The sequence below is a fragment of the Melopsittacus undulatus genome, chromosome 6 (assembly GCF_012275295.1).
Source record: "Melopsittacus undulatus isolate bMelUnd1 chromosome 6, bMelUnd1.mat.Z, whole genome shotgun sequence".
NCBI classification, from domain to species: Eukaryota; Metazoa; Chordata; class Aves; order Psittaciformes; family Psittaculidae; genus Melopsittacus; species Melopsittacus undulatus.
In genome coordinates, this window is record NC_047532.1 from 45,937,791 (window position 1) to 45,954,629 (window position 16,839).

Here is a 16,839-nt window from a genome sequence, read left to right on the forward strand (position 1 = left end):
TAATTCAATTCTGCAGTTCTTCAGTTTCACCTTGAAGAATACCAGAAGTTGGGTAACTATATCTATGGCCCTCATCTTTTGTCATGGAAGCCTGTATGATCACATCTGTCTGCTGGATGACAGGGGACCTTTAGATTTGAGGGTTTCATTGAGTAAGGAAGGAAAAGTGCAAGTGAAGGACATAATTGTCTCTAATTCTCATGTAAAGTTTGACAAGTTAAATTTTTTTCATATTGTCATGGGGTTTTACTGGTGGTATAAAGAATCTTAGCCCTTTAGCTCAGAAGTGCTCAAAGCATATTCCTCTGGGAGACATCAGAGCGTGTCCCAGAGCATGTCTATGGAAAGCTGGGTGGGATTACACATAGAGCCAAGAAGACCTGCAGCAGCACTGGGGCTGAAACTTTTATAAGAAGAATTGGTTGTTGGCAGATGTGGAAAACTCAGCTGGTTGGAAGGGGCACATGGTTACTAGACTGAGCATCCTCATGTTTTCACTAGTTGCTTTGCAAACTTAGGGTGAGTGATAACGTGTGGACTGGAGGCAAAGGACACAAGGGGTGAACCCTGAGAAATGCTGCTGTAACCATAGTATAGGAATAGTAGAAGCAGCAACTCAGACTCACGTTGTTTCTTGTGCTGAGGGATGATTCCCCTGGAACTAAAGGATAATAACTCATTTTCTTTATACAGTGCATGGCATTTCTATGGGGATGGGTGCCAGTTAGTACTGGTTGTGTTGGTGTCTCTTGTAATTGCTACATCCCTGACTGTTCTTTGCACTCTTCCTCCCACTGGAAAGGGGGGAAAAAAAATCTCTATTGGAGTAGCTGCCTTCAAAACATGGTCACAGCTGGGAAATCTGAGCATGTCCAGCCAAAGCAGCACATGAAATACGTATGCTTTAGCAAAACAGTGCTTGAAAAAACTGAAAAATATTGTCAGCTAGTGATGCAGAGCTACTCCTGCATTTCAGGAAAGGAGTCATTTGTATTTTATGTATTGCCATTTTGCAACACTTGCTGCTCATAGAATCTGTTACTACATACTGAATCTGTTGCTAAGGTGCAGGTGCATGAATACAGGGCCGTTCTGGGGGAAGACGAAACAGTTATGGAAAATGTATCCTTTAGGGGGGAAAACGTGTCCTTAAGACGGCAAGTGTTAAGGAAAAGAAAGATGAGGTGCAGCTACTAACAGGAGTGCACAGAGCAAATTTGCCCTTTTTTTTTCTTTTTTTTTTTTTTTCTCCCAGTTTTAGGAAACAGTGGAATAGTTACCCCAATTGTAGGAGAACATCTGTGAAGTGGGGAGGCTGCATGTGTTCTGCTACATATCCTTGCTTTGTGTGGTTGGAAAAGACAACAAGACAATGCAGCATTTCTGGAGTTCAGAATCCCCCTTGGCAGAGATCCCTTTTATAAACATTCTGTTTCTGCCATCAGATAAAGAATTTTCTAAGTCTGGAAAACCCTGTCTCTTCTATAACTTAGTGCCCATTTCTTTATATGAAAGACAATTTGTATGATTAAGGCGATTCCTGGTTTTAAAATACAAAAGGTAGGAAAACTAATTGCTTCAGGTGAGTTAAAAACTCATCATCGTGTATCTGCTGTTATAGTAATGCAGATCATAATAGCAGCCATTTAATTAAATCCTGTACCGTGTCTTGTGCAGTGGGATGGGAGGACCACTTACCTTACCACTTTGAGAAATTTCTATAGCTTAGTGCTAGCACTTTGTGAACTAATAGCTGCATACAGAACATACTGGAGTCACTGCTTTACAGAGAAGCAAAAACTCACTCAGCAATTGACTGGCAATAGCTGGTGCAATGGTCTGCAACACACTTCATGCCAGAACACATTGTATTCTTGAAACGTGAGAGCTGCTGCCTTCATGGGGAGAGCTTCTCCTCAGTATGTTGCCATCAGTATCTTCTTCTCAGTATGTTGCCATCACATTTGACTATGGCTTATAGTCTGAGCTGATTGCCCTTTTTCTTTCCCTTCCGTACACCCAGTTGAAGCACTAGTTCAGGTGCCGATGGCTTTTTCTTTCCCTATTGGTGTAACAGAGCAGAACCTCTCTGTATAGCAATGTGTTGCGCTGTCACCCAGAACAAATGTTAGTTGTGTTGCTTTCTGAATACTAGAAGGCTGTAACTAGGAGAACTGTGTAGGTTATTTGAAACAGTTCTGAAATTACATGTGTTCTGCAGCTTTTGCTGCCTGCATGATAATTACCTTGTAGCAAGTACTGTTCCTGGTTAAAGATTCATGAGTGTAGTAGAGGCTGCTCCCACAGGGCCTGCAGAATTCCAGTCTGGCTGGCAGTAAAGATCATTCTGGCCCCTGTCTCTTATTACTTTTCTACCTAGAACAGATTTTGTCTCTAACATGTGTCAGAAATTTGGGGAAGATTTGACTGCTAGGGCAACAGTAAATTGCCACCACTGTCTGACTCCTATTACATAAGATATATGTCTGTAATATATTTTTATTCCCTTGAATTGGTATTCATTCATATACACATAGCACATGCAGTACCCATGATCATATTGCATCTGTGTATTTGCTGGAAGACAGAGAATGCACTTCTGTTTGGCCAGAAGGATTGATGCCTTCAGCCATCACAGCCTCGAATGTGTCCTGATTCTTTGTTCTTTTCATAGACATGGATGCCATGTCCAAAAGAATTGAAGTACTTCTGGTAGATAATAAAAGTAGGTACATCCTAGGAAACACTACAGGTGGAAGGGATAAATACTTTTTTTCCTGCCACTTCTTCAGTGTTACTGGTGTGTGATCAAAAGAAAGGACTGACCTGATTTTCTGCAATGCTCAGTACCCACACATCTCAGTGAAGCTGATGAGAAGTGCAGGAGCTTACTGTTTTTGAGATCAAGCCTAGAATATGACTCATAATGCTGTGAAGGAGATACTCGACAACTAAATGAAAATATATACAGACAGAAGACACCAAAGCATTTCCGTTGAGCATTTTATTGTGCAGTAATCTTTCAGGTGATGTTTCTATCACAAAGCTGCAACTGCTGTATAGGTCTTACAACAGCTTCATTGAAACAATATTTTCTGTATTTTAACTAGAGCATCCTTGTATGTAGAGAAAAGAACTGTATGTGGTAATCATCTATATTTTAAACCAGGCCTTTGCAAGATGCTGGCCACAGCTCTGCCCTCTGGAGGGTAAAATTCATTTAGGCTCAGAGTCAAGCATTCTCACCTATTTGTACTTGATGCTGTGGCCTGCATGTTGTTGCTGCTGCTGCACACTGGAGCTTCACTTAGCTGTATTGCTATGTCTGTAACACAGCCTATATCTTGAAATGGTGAATCTTCCCAGGGCATGGAGGAGGAGGAGGCACAAAGCCAACTGGGCGAGGTACTTTGTCATGCTGAGCAACCTCTGCAACTGCTCTCTTTGCTACAGGTTTTGCAGAGAGCACGGGAGTAGGAAATTCTGAAGAGCTGGATTCAGATGCAACAGGGTTATTGTGGGAAAGCCTGAGATTGTGATTTGTGAAGCCTTGTACAACACTGGGCACCAGTCCAGCTGATGTATCTTGGCCTGGTTGAGAGTAGGTAACTCCAGGCTGGAAAAGAAGTTTGTATTTGTGTTCAGCATCTTGGGGTTCATAATAGAAACATCATTGACCTCTTAATAGGTACCCTGCTCCTAACTAGATATAGACCTCCAATCAGGTACAAAATATTCCTGACCATCACAGAAGTTTGATTTGCATTTTAACACATACACAGGAGCCCAGGAAGACATTTTTAATATCAGGCAGACCATTAGCACCAAATTCTGTGCTACATGAACTTTCAGGGCCACCTATGCAGCTGGTGAAGTGTTCAGAACTAGCTGTCTTATTCTTTATTTCATATACCTCCTAGACACCTCTTGTGTTACCAAGAGCTCTGGTCCATAGAAAGTAATCAACCACCACCTAGCCCTTCTCAAACCAAATGGAGACTAAATTACCTGGAGAGCACTCTGGTGCTAGCATATATATATTTCCCTCCTGTTGCTATAGCAGTGCAGGTCAGGCTCCCTGAATTCAGTCACATCTAAGGACTAGTAGTAAAAAAACCCAGCTGATTTCATCTACGACAATGGCTCTTTCATATTTTACATCTATCTGCCTCATTCCCCTAACTGAGCAGAGTTGCTCAGTTTCTCCATCAGACATGTGAAGCTTCCAGATAGTTAGGAGGAAAAACAGGGAAAAAAGCATGGATGGCAGAGATGACACAACTCCTGGCACAGAAATCCATAGGATTATCAGGAACTACTTTACCTCGGCTTTTTAGGATACAAAATTAAACTCAAGTTATCACAGATAGCAAAAGAAGTAAACTCAGGGATTGTTTCAAACAGTTTAGTAGGCTAGAATACTCTGTAAAGGAAGGGAATATCTGGTGTTGGTACCTGATGTCCATAGAGCTGGCAATCCACTCTGAGATCCTGTGAGGGGTGTGTTACCATTGTTGCTGTGCAGAAACCAAAATTCTGGCAAAGCAGAACATAGTCAATAGAAAATAGTTATAAAATACAGGAGATCTGCAGTACAAGTTTTAGTTATCAGTATATTTAGAAATGGCTACATCCTCTCGTGTTTTATCTGAGCAGTAAAGTGCTTGCTTTTTAGTCTGTTGGACAAAAACGCCAAGCTGTTTAAATGCCTAACCAGCAAATAAGTGAAATTCCTGCATTCTTCTAGAATAATATTCTTTGTATGTCTGGATATGACGGAGGGAAAGAATACATAGGAATCTTCCCACCCACTAAAACTGCTTAGGATGCAATTTGATCAGAAACAACAACAACAAAAAAATAGCATTATAAAGTGTACAGTATAATTCTCAAGAGCCTATATGTCACAACAAAGCAAAATGACTGCTCTTAAATTATAGGAAGGTGAAACAGAGTGCCCTTTTGCTATGTGTTTGTGTACTGCCCAGTACAAAGAGCCTGATTTTCTCAGGTGTTCATGATAAAAAGAATTTTTAAAAATATATGTATTCTGTTGATTCAAAATATTTTGTCTTAAAGACATTTTAGTCCTCAGGCCTTTTTGAAATGTATTCAAATACATCAGGTTTCAGTGCAGATACTTCAAAGAGAAAAGAAAGCTTTAGGAATTATATACTGAAAAGCATATAATGATGATATACCACTCTTGTACTTTCATCCTCACAAAGAGCTATTCCTGCACAAGTGTGAGCAATCACAGCACACTGCTTTTCCACTTCTACTTACAGACTGGTCTTCAGGCAGCAGCTGACAAGCCTCCACATTAACTTTAGCAACTTCTGCTGAGCAGTTCGTGGCAGCCACAGCAAACTCAACAGAGACAGCATGCGTTGGGTGATGCTGTTAATACAGGAAAATTGTGTAAATGATTTTGCACCGAGAGAGGTGCTGACAAAAGATAAGAGGCAAATGTTGTGATTTCTAACTCTGCATCTCTCACTGAAGTAAAAAAGAATCCTGTAACTAAAATGACACAAAATGCTTAGGAAATAAAGAGCAATTCAGTAGTGCAAATAAGAGCAAGGTCAATCTGTTTGCAAACATACCTAGTTAGCACTGTACAGTTACCCCTGAAGAAATATTCTGTTCACATGGAAGGCAGACATAGTTCTAGCAATTACCTGTATTTTGGCTCTTCCAATCTCAAGGAGTCTGAGGTAAGCATCAGCAGTTTTGCTGTTGTGCTCATTGAGTGAAGTTGTAACAGCTGTTAATACCTCAGTGTTATTCAGACTTGCCAGCAGTGGACAGTCAGGGCAGAGTTGGAGAACATCTTCACTTGAGTCTGCGGGAGGAATCAAACAGATTATGTTTCGATCCGATTGACTGTTTTGAAAGGCATTGTAGACCTGTTCAGTCACAGAAAACACTGTTTCATTATCAGTCCCAAATTACAGCGGAAGGAATTTTTGCAGTACAGACTATAGATGGCAGTGTTTCACACGACTTGCCCTATTTAAGTCTGCAAGTTAAAAGTGCTGCGGACTTCAGCAGCACATTTCTAATGTTCTTACTTAGGTTTTAATATATTTTCTTTTAAGCAAACTATCCATGACACCAACGAAAATATGTATCAGCTCACCCAGGAAATGGTGGGAAAATTAAGATATTTTCATTTATTGAGATATTTTTTCCATGAGTGTGTTATTTCATTCACTCACCAGTTTTGAAAGTAGTACTAAAGATATCTCATACAGACCAAAGAGATCTCCTATGACCAGTGGCAATATTGAAAATGCTGGATTTAGTAAATAAGCTGCATCTGGCAAAGGGACTCTGAATATCAGAAAGCTTCAGTAAATTCAGACCAACAAGGAGTCAAACTCTCCAGGCTAAACTTCTGAGTGAAAAGTCTCAGTACCAGTAAACTCTAGGTCAAATATGGGGCTTGCTCCCCAGAGAGTCTTATAGTGTCTTAATAGTCACAGTAAAAAGGAGCAAAGAGAGAGGGCTGGGTTTGTAGGTGAAGGAAATGAGATTCAAACTTAAATAACAAAGTCTTTACCTGCATGTGAGTGGCATTTACTAGCAAGTACAGATAATATTCCATCCACCCTTTGCAGTTTGACATCACAGTCACCTTCAACTGCCTGGACAGAGTAAAAAATCAAAGGGTTACATTGTTCAGATAAATAGGAATTTATGAAAAGGGTGACTATTACTAGATTCAAAAGAGCAGATCCTGGCTGAGTGTTCCTGGCAATATCAGTCTGATTGCAAAGGCGCTGCTGAGGCATGTCCTGGTGTTTGTAATTTTGTAAAACACAGACCAGAGCTGCAAAATTTGGATCCAAATCTGGATCTCAGAAGTATCAGAAGTACCAGTGTAGCCAGATTATGCACATTTAATTCAGGTTCCTCTCTCATAAAGAAGAAGAATATGAATACTTTTGAATTAAGTCCTTCTGCAGAGCATTTTGATAACATTCTCACTAATTTCAGCTGGTCAGTGGCCATGCTAACAGCAGTGTGCTGCCTTGTGCAAGCTGGCTCGCATGCAATGCAATCCAGCAGGGGAGATGTCAAAGGCAAAGCTGGAGTCTCTGGGAAGAGGGAACCAGTAGAGTTACCTTCCCCGAGATGGAAAATGGGATCTGAGCCCTGATGAATACAGGGGTGGATCAGGATTCAAATTTAGTCATGAGCTCTGTGAATTGGACTCCATTCTAGAAACAGCAGGCTTAAATTGTCAATTGCTCTCTAAGTTTTCTGCTTAGAAACCTGTACTCAGACAACACTTCCACTGTATGGTTATGGAAAGCTTTTCACAGCTGGATGGCACTTGCATAAGAACAAAATATTTGAGGCCAGTAAATTCCAGCTGGGCATTACTTTGAAGGCAAAGCCCTGTGTGAAAGGAATAGCTCTTCTGTAGTCTTGACCAGGACTAGGTGGCTAGACTTGAAAGAATTTCACTAGATAACACCCCACATGTAGCCAAGGGAAGGTTGTGTTTGCACAGATTCACAACCTGCCCTGTCTATGCTTCACAGTGATGCAGTGTCTTCTGGACTGACCATAGAGGGCTGAATGTGGAGGCCCTAAACAATGCCTCATGGCATCTGTGAACTGTATGTGGAATGTTATGCTGACAGCGACCTGTCCTCTTCGCATAAAAAGACATAAAGGAAAACCAGGAGAGAAATCCTTCCTGACAGGAAGGCAACAAAATCATCAAGGAGGTTACAAGTGATTGGGTGGTTACAAACCGTAACAGTGATACATTTGCTTGGAAATCTGATGATAGCCTCTAGCATCAACGTGCTGAAAACACACCTCTGGACCAAGCTAGTAGTGGTTTAGGTACTCACATGTTCTGTGAAGCTCCTTACTGTGCAATTTGCAAGAGGCGTAGGGCTGAGAATGTGGCATGTGGTCTCCAATAAGTCAAGTTCAAGAAATATTATGTCATTATTCAGCCCCTGGAAAAAAACCCAACACAGGAACTGTAGTAATTACTTCAAAACACACCATCAGATTTCTTTTCTGGAACTGTTCTGTGGTTTCTGTTGCTGATTGTCATTGGGTAGCTCCAGTAACTGAGTAAGTCTTTACTATATAACTTCACAAGAAACAGGACACCTTTTTAGCTGGAGTGTCATGGTCAAGACAGTCACACTGATATTTTTCTAACTAAGGAACTAGCCTATAAATGTTGGAATGTATGTAGTGGTCACTTCTCTTAAGTTAACTTGGTTTTTTTTGTTGTTGGGTAGTTTTAAAAAAACAACAGCTGTCTTTGTTGATGAAAAACCTTTGTGCTTCTAAAACCAGGTACTAAATAAACACTGGTGCACAGGCCTGTCCCACTTAGTACATTGGAATGGTTCTGAATTGCATCAGCTAAGTTCCAGCCCCAGTATTAATGTTTTTATAGACTGCGGGATCTTTTATGGTTGTTCCTGAATCTTTGCAATTCTAACATAAGACATGTGAGGGGAAGGGCAGAAGTGAGCTTCCCTAGCTCCAAGATTGACTCTGAGGTTTGAGTCATGAGCAATTACATTTAAACCAGTAAAGTTAGTATAAAAGTATTAATTATGGTTAAAGCAATGTCACCGGTGTTTTTGTGTGGGTAACTGTGGGCATGCTTCTAATCTCATTAGTCTTTTTTAGTCTTTTGTAAATGACTTTGGTATCCTCTCTCTCATAACAAGTAGAAAACAACCATGGAATTTCAGTTATGTTAATATATGGGACCTTTTTCAATTATTTGAGAGAATCACAGGTTCTGAATGGCACACACATTGTATTCATGACCATTTCTATGGCCTTTCTAGATGCTTACAGTGATGGCAATAGATCTTAGTGAAAATAAGATGCAGTTATTTCCATTCAGCTTCCTTGTCAGCTCAATAGGATATTAGGTAAAATTAATGCCTGCTACAAGATCACTAATCACATGGAATTATGATAAGTATGCATTTAGCCAATAAATAATTACTGGCATCATGAAGAGTATCTTCACAGTTTGTCTTCAGATTAGCTACTGGACTCATGAATCAGCACTGTGAAGGAGCTGCCCTAGCAAGCATACTGCATTTCTAAACTCAGTTCTTTCGAGCATTGTACAAAAATATCTGAACATTTCTCTCTCCCCCTCTGTCCTGCTCTTTGAGAGATACATTCCAGTGACCTGGATTCTCAACTGCTACCAGGTGGCATTGCCCCATTTAAATCAACAGAGCCATGCTGATTTACCCTGTGTGAGGATACAGCTCTTGGCAGGGCTTGTTGGTTATTTCCAGCATCTCCAGGTTAGCACAGTGCTCTGCCTGCAAGCTCCTCACTTACCTGGGGTAGCACGCGGATATTCTCGATTCTGTTTAAGGCAAACTTGTATCCGTGCTGACTGTGACCATTAATATAATTCACAGCTACTGCAGCTGCTGCTTCAGATTCTGGGTCATCACAGCCCAAGGGAGCAGGGGGAGCTGCTGGTACAGCTTTGTGAATTAGAAGCTGAACAAGCAATATTAAAGCTACTAGTGCCTTCATGGCACCTGGGGAAAAGCAATCTCTTTCAGAAATAAGATCTAAGAATACTGTTCAGATGGTAGCTAGGTTGCTAGAACTGGGGTCTCATTTATATAGTACATACCACAGACTTTGCATGAGCACATGTCTGATACTTGTCCCAGTTCCAAGAGGCATTGCAAACAACAAAAGAGAAAAGTAAATGTTAGGACATGAACCTGACTGATTAATATTAGCCAAAGTAAATTTTATCAGGTAGGATATTGCGAAGTCTGCTAAAGCAGCTGAAGAAGAAAACGTCAGCAAAAATATAACAGAATTTCTAGACACTTTTCTACCAAACAAATACAGTGCATGCAACAGGAATATGATTCCTCCTGTTAAATGTGTAGAGCTAGACTCTAGAGCTAATTGCACTTTGTTGTAAACAGGACACATTCTGTTAGGGCCAAAATCTCACCAGACACCAGTCTAAACTGTGAGATCAGTAACATGATAAACTAGAAAATGGAATTTGAAACAGTTCTAAGGATCACATTCAACAGTAAATGTAATTGTATAGCAACTTTTGCTACTGAATTAATTTGGATTAGGAAATGAGACATAGTTTCTAAATCTTTTTAATCAGCTCTTTCTTTTTCTGAATAATCTGAATATTTCCACTAGTTCCTGGAATTCTATTTTGCAAAGCCAGGCATCTTGCAAAATTTTTTGTGGAATATGTTGTAAAGATTTGAGGATTTGGCAGAAAGACCTAAAGAGAACAAAAGAGTTTTAAGGAGAATGTAGATGAAAATTAGCTGCTTAAATGCTGAGCAGTACTGAACCCCTGCTTATACTTACATTCACAGTGTACCTGTTTACAGAACAGTAACTGGATAACAAAAATGTTCTGTGGAGCAGAATATAACTTCTACAATGTAGCTGAGTAGAAATGGTTCAGTTGGACACATTTAGCGATGAAGAAAGAGAATGGGAAAAGACTAAAAAGATGGAATGATTTTTTTGAGCTGTATGGGATGAGGTAAGTTTTTAATACTAGGATTTGCATATTGAAGAGATTCCTGGGGAAAAGAAAGGCTTTTCCTCTCTCTTGCTGTAAAAAAATTGCTCTAAGAATGATTTGTTTCTTCCTGACACTTGAAGCAGGTGCTGTTTGGCATTTGTTCTCTTGTGTGGATGATCATTTGTCTTGAGTTTGGCCTGGAACACTTTAAAGATGAAGGTTTGGTGTTCCAAAAACATATTCTGGGTGATCCTTGTGAGTATCTTGTGAATCATGACAAATTTATTTTAAAATGTAGTCTCTTACTCTTTATTTTCAATTCATAGGTCAGTTTCTATCCTATGAGTCTTTTAATTCCCTTTTTCCTTTTCTGATATGAAACAATGAGGAAAACTTCCAACAGGTGTGCACTGAAACTGGTTTTCACTTCAGTATCATATAATTATCATTATTTATAAATTTAGTGTGGTCATTACTCAGTTTCTTAGGTTACATCTTCTCCACATTTGCAAGTACTCTAAGATGTATAACATTTCTGCAGTCAAGCTCTAAGTATTCCTAAATATAATATATTTTTCTAAATATAATATATAACCCAATTCAGTCAACATTCAGGTTCCATTTTCAAGGAACAACCTCAAATAGCAAAACCAAGATTTATTATCCTCTTTCTTCCCTCTCAGTTGTCACTCACATGCAGTGTTTCATTTACTAAGCAGGACAAAAATGAAATACTTTGAAGTCTGGTGTACCTCTTTTCAGTTTCTCTGTAGGCTTACTGAAGACTTTCCCCTCTTGGTGACTGAATTTCTTTGCTGGCATAGAGAGGATCAAAAATGTGCCCACATTATTATTAATACTCAGTGCAATGCAGAATGTTTGCAGCTAGCACTTTTTGGGTGTTTGTTATATGTGTGAAGAAATTGTTATTTGATTTTTATGTCTGTGAATGGAGTTTGAAAGTGCAATCGAGTAGTTTGGCTACAGGTAATACTACAAAGGAGCCTTTCACCTTTTGGATACAGACTGATAGAGATCTGCCTGAGTATTTCCTTCTGAAAGTGGGATTCCTGATGTAATTTCCCTGCAGGCCTGTGTCTCATCATGACTGGCCTTTTTTTGTCATCCTCACTTGAGAGGCAATAATTGCAGAAATAACTTCTCAGTGAACTCAGTGGAGATCTATTCTTTCTCTTTCATGTCTGGAACATAGTAAAAAGTTGTCCTTTAGTAGTGGCTGCAAATAGTTCTTACAGCACAAGAAAGTGAGATCAATTCCATGGGCTCCTGGACAGAAAGTCACATCTCAATCCCATTGAAGTGAACAAGTCTTTTACAGAATCACAGTATCATGGAATAGTTGACATTGGAAGGGACATCTGGAGGTCATCTTGTCCAACCCCACTGCACAAGCAGGGCCATCTAGAGGCAGTTGTCCAGAACCATGTCTTTTGAGTACCTCTGAGGGAGACTCCACAGCCTCTCTGGACAGCTTGTGCCTATGCTTGGTCACCCTCACAGTAAAAATTGTTTCCTGATATTCAGACATAACCTCCTATTTCCGTTTCTGCTCATTGCCTGTGGTTTTCTGACTGGGTACCTCTGAAAAGAGCTCAGTCCTTTTTGCACCCTGCCTTCAGGTCTTGATATACATCAAGATCCCCCAAGGCTCCTCTTCCCTATGCTAAGTAGCCCCAGTTCTCTCAGTCTTTCCTCTTAGAAAAGATGTTCCAGCACCTTATAACCACCTTTGGACCCTTTGCTGGTGTTTCCAGTATGTCCCTGTCTCTCCTGTACTGAGGAGTTCAGAACTGGACACAGCACTCCAGGTGTGGCCTCACCAGTGCTGAGTAAAGGGGGAGTATCACCCCCCTTAAGCTGCTGGCAACACTTAGCTAGTGCAGCCCAGGATACTGTTAGCCCTCTTTGCAGCAAGGGCACATTGTTAGCTCATGTTCCACTTGGTGCCCGACAGGACTTCCAGGTCTGTTTCTGCCAAATGCTTTCCAGCTAGATGGGCCCCAGCATATATTTGTGTGTGGGTTTTTCTTTCTCCAGGGTGTGGGATTTCAGACTTGTTGAACTTCATGAAGTTCCTGTGAGCCCATTTCTCCAGCTTGTCATGTTCCCTCTAGGTAGCAGCCCAACCCTCTGGCATATCACCCACTCCTCACAATTTTTTGTTATACACAAATCTAGTGAGGGTATCCTCTGCCTCATCATTCAAATCGTTAATGAAGAAGTTAAACAGGACTGGACCCCAATATTGACCCCTGGGGTACACTGCCAGAGGGTCACACTGTCTTCTGACTAGAATTTGGGCCACTGATCACTACTCTCCAGACCCAGCTATTCAGCCAGTTTTCAATCCACCTCAATCCACCTTTCACATCAGTAGTGTTAGACTTTGGCCCTAGTGAATTAGGTTGCCTGAGAGACTTGACAAGGCTTGGAAGCAGAACAAGCTGGGTTTATTGCCCTTGTTATATAAAATATAGTATTGATTTTATGCTCAAGAATTGAGGCTCCTCTGAATCTTAGTTCTTAATAATTCATATAAACCACAGTGGAAAGGTGAGTTGATGGTTTTCTTTTTTGCTTTCTCTCTTTTTTCTTTTTTTTTTTCTTGGTTGGATGCTTCGAACAACTGGTGATGATTGGAAACTTGCTGCCCCTGCTCAACCTCATCTGGAAAAAAAGCAGAGAGTTACTTCCGCAACATGTCAAGCTGACACCTTCCAGAGCTTAAAATTCAAACAAATTAAACAAGCAAACAGATAAATATCTTCTTTCTAAAGCTTCAGATCAAAGTTAAACACTTGTGGGGGTTTCTGAGTAATCTTTTCAGATTACTAAAATGTCATTTTTTGGTAAAGCAGACAGAACTGTTCCAATTCTCTGCACCACATCAAAAGATGCATTTCTGAGCAGTCAGGCATTGTACAGTACTGCAAAACTTAATCACCTTTTGCTTTACACTTGATTAAGTACATTACTTTTGGATCATAGAGTTCACAAGATATTGGAACATCAGGGCTGTCTTCGATATAGCCATCACCTACACAGAAACCTGCAAGTGAAGGCAAGAAAATGTCTGCAGGGAAAATGTCAGATAGCTAGAGTGACCAGTCTTGTCAAGGCAGCATATTACTTCCTTAAATGACAGTATAATCAGCATTTAAAAATAAAGTGTATGAAAACCCATTAAGGTCTGAGAAAAACCTTAAGACAAATTAGACTAATTGGTTTGCGTAGTCTTATTGGCCCCTTTCCACTATATGGGCAAATCTTCAGCAGATATAAGTTGACTCAGATTCACTACAGTTCAAGTCCCTCAGTGTTCCCATACCAGAAAACCTGCTAAGTGTGAACAGTTTTACCAGACTGTAATAGTAGAACATTATATGTTTTGGGGTTTTTTATACGTGTATGAGAATCTTTAAGAAAAGGAAGGCTGATCGTGTGCCATGGTCTGCTCTAGTGTTTGCAGCAGAGAGATACCTTATTGTGCAAAATAAAATGTGCAGGCATGGCCTCTAATTTGGGAGCCTCTAGTTTTGGGTACCCAACTAGAGATTCCTTCTCACTCAACTTTTCTGATCTCAATCTGTTAATATCTATTTAATTTTAAATGTAAAATGGAAATAACTATTTTCCATTTTACTTCAGTGATCTGAAGTAACTCACTGAATTTTGTAAAAAGTTTTGATATCACATTAGAGGAATCTAAAACTTAGACAAATCAGATTCCAGTCAGTAAAAATTTAGGGATTCCTGGACTTAATGGAGACGTAGTGTGATTAAAAGTGTTGAAATTTGGGCTCCCAGATTTAGTATTTATTATTTCAGAAAAATGTTATTTGTTGGAGTTTCTTTTCAAAAACTGTACTGATTTTTTTTTTGTTTTTTGAAAGAGCATGATAAGTTGGCAAGAATTCTGAAATTTTTACTGTAATGAAAATTCTTATTTTTGACCCACACAAAGCCAACCAAGTCTATTTCTGTCCTGTTCTCTCTTGTTCCATTTTACTCTTCTATTGTCTATGCCACTGAAATACTTGAGTGCCTTCCAAAAGTACATCAAGTAACATAGCTAGCATTTTTTACATGAAAGTCTATTCTCCTCTTCCCAGTGGGAAGATTATATAAGATGTTTTGTCTTAGTGAAGTTTTTGATTGATTTTAATTTTCCTTCCCATATCCGCATTTTCTCTGCAATGTGTGTTAATGTTGCAGTCAGTAACAAGAGCATTTTTCTGAGTTGAGGGTTTTCAAGACCCTGTATGACTTACTCTGTGTTATGTTGTCCTGGTTTGTAACACCCCCTTCCTAAATTTTTATACATTTTTACTCTTTTATCAAGGTCAAAGTTATTTATGTTGCCATGCAACTCTTAACAGTGGGATATTTTAGCTTCAGCCCTGCAGGGATGTCATGGTTCTCTCAGTATCATGCCTGTGCAATTTGATGGGTGTGGGAAAGCTGTGTTGGAGATGGATAGGTGGCAACTGTGAAATCAGAGATTAGCAGCTACTAAAGTTTTTCTTTTGGCTTTATGGTATAGTTTGGATTTACAGTTTATATGGGTGCTCCCCGTGAACACTGCTCCATATCAGAACCTAGAACAAATAAAGCAAGATACCTAGGAAGGAAATGCAGAGCTGAACAGCAGGAGCAAACAGTGCATCAGACTGCAGAAACAGGGTATTTCGCACTGAGTAAACAAACACCCTGCAGTCAAAATGACCTCTCCTTGTCTCCATGAACAGCATGTTAACTTAATTGAACTTAAACTCCACTCACTGTGAGAACCAATGACTGTCCTGGCATCACCAGGATATCCACAGACACATGGCACCAGTTTAAAAAGGCAAATTGAAACATGCTGCATTAATTCCTTCTACTTACAGGAATGTCTGAAGATGTAAATGCACAATTGGTCTGGATGCTGTCATGTTCTATGATGCTGTTAGTCTCTTTGATGGAGAACTCCACATGATAACTCCACATGGTATCTTCCCTTGCTGAGTTAAATCTTGAAATTTAGTAGCAAGTGTTAGGGAAACCTGCTGTGCTCTCTGTATTCCCACATGCTCAGCTGCAATGACATATTTTTGATGTGAGAAACAAAATTTGTTCTTGGCACTGTAAGTGCATGCTTTTTCCACTGAGTTTTGTAGAAAAAACTACACATTCATTCTCATGCTGTGGCAGTCTAAGAACATGAAATAGTTACCTACTTATACTGGGCTACTGTTTTTACAATGGTGCATGTTTTTCCATGTCAAGGCTTGTTTGCATAAGTGACAGGAAGGTTCATGATGTTACTTAGAGGCAGGACCAAGGAATGGCAGGTGAGAGGTTGGCAAACTGATATGCTTTCTCACCTTGGAGCACTCCTTCAGGAGCATGACAACCTCAGTCAATATCCCAGTGAGATTTGCATAATTCTGACAAGTAAGAGGGTTTTAAAAAAATTAAAGGTATTTATTTTTAGTGAGGCAGATGATCAAGAAGTTTTTTTTTACTGTTATATGTCCCTAAATCACCCATTTATTCAACTCTTTCTGCTGCCTTCCAGCTACATGAATAAAAACTGGAACTGGGATAGGAAACATGACAGGGACATTTTGATTTAATAGCATGGAGACAGTATATTAATAACACATTTGCAGTAGAGGAAGTGAGTCTTCCCATTACAGTAAGTGGAATTTGAAAGAAATTATATAGACATTCCTCTTTAAGGAATTTTGCATGTTAGACATAAAGTATGGATGACTTTAATGATAACAAAGTAGCTATACTTACAGCTTTCCTTGCTTAATTTGCACATCAGATTCACAGCAAACAGGGACTCCAGGCTGTCAGGAGCAATAAATGTAAGGACTTTTGAACAGACACAGATGCCCAGGTGACCTTCTCCTTAGTGTCTAAAAGAAAGGGAGATGTGAATGTAAACATTGTGAGCTGAATAAAAACAACATCCAGTGACACATCTATATAAAGAGGTGCAGATCAACACCTTTTCCTGATACGTTTGTGAATTTGTTAGATTTTGTAATGTCAAAGAAAAAAAGAGCTATATTTTTGTTTACAATTAGCCCAGAAATTCTGAACCTAAAAGTGATGTTAGATCCTGACAGTTAGAATGTGTACATATAACTAGCTAGTGCAGAATACTGCTTTTGTACTTGTGGATTTATGAATAAAACGGATAAAGATAACTCACAGGACCACCTTAGTGAGGCTACAAGATTTTGTAGTGGGCATCTCAGCCTTTGCCTCTGGCATATCCC

The 16,839-nt window shown here is 39.7% G+C and overlaps 1 protein-coding gene across 1 annotated transcript; it reads right to left on the reverse strand.

Moving 5' to 3' along the window:
• Positions 1-3,337: 3,337 nt before the first annotated feature.
• AHSG (alpha 2-HS glycoprotein) lies at positions 3,338-9,558 on the reverse strand. Its single transcript, XM_005146936.4, has 7 exons — positions 9,355-9,558; positions 7,872-7,982; positions 6,566-6,650; positions 5,682-5,845; positions 5,287-5,400; positions 4,456-4,536; positions 3,338-3,616 (listed from the first exon to the last, which is right to left on the reverse strand). Exons 1-7 carry the CDS (start codon positions 9,556-9,558, stop codon positions 3,338-3,340), a joined length of 1,038 nt encoding a protein of 345 aa, XP_005146993.2.
• Positions 9,559-16,839: the final 7,281 nt, after the last annotated feature.

Bases quoted from the DNA above. Each gene is read 5' to 3' on its own strand.
- AHSG (XM_005146936.4), bottom strand. From the start codon at position 9,558: ATGAAGGCACTAGTAGCTTTAATATTGCTTGTTCAGCTTCTAATTCAC. The intron at 5,846-6,565 runs GTAAAGACTTTG...TTCCTCCCGCAG, and splicing joins TAAATGCCACTCACATGCAG to ACTCAAGTGAAGATGTTCTC. The intron at 4,537-5,286 runs GTAAGTAGAAGT...CTGCTTTGCCAG, and splicing joins TGCTGCCTGAAGACCAGTCT to AATTTTGGTTTCTGCACAGC.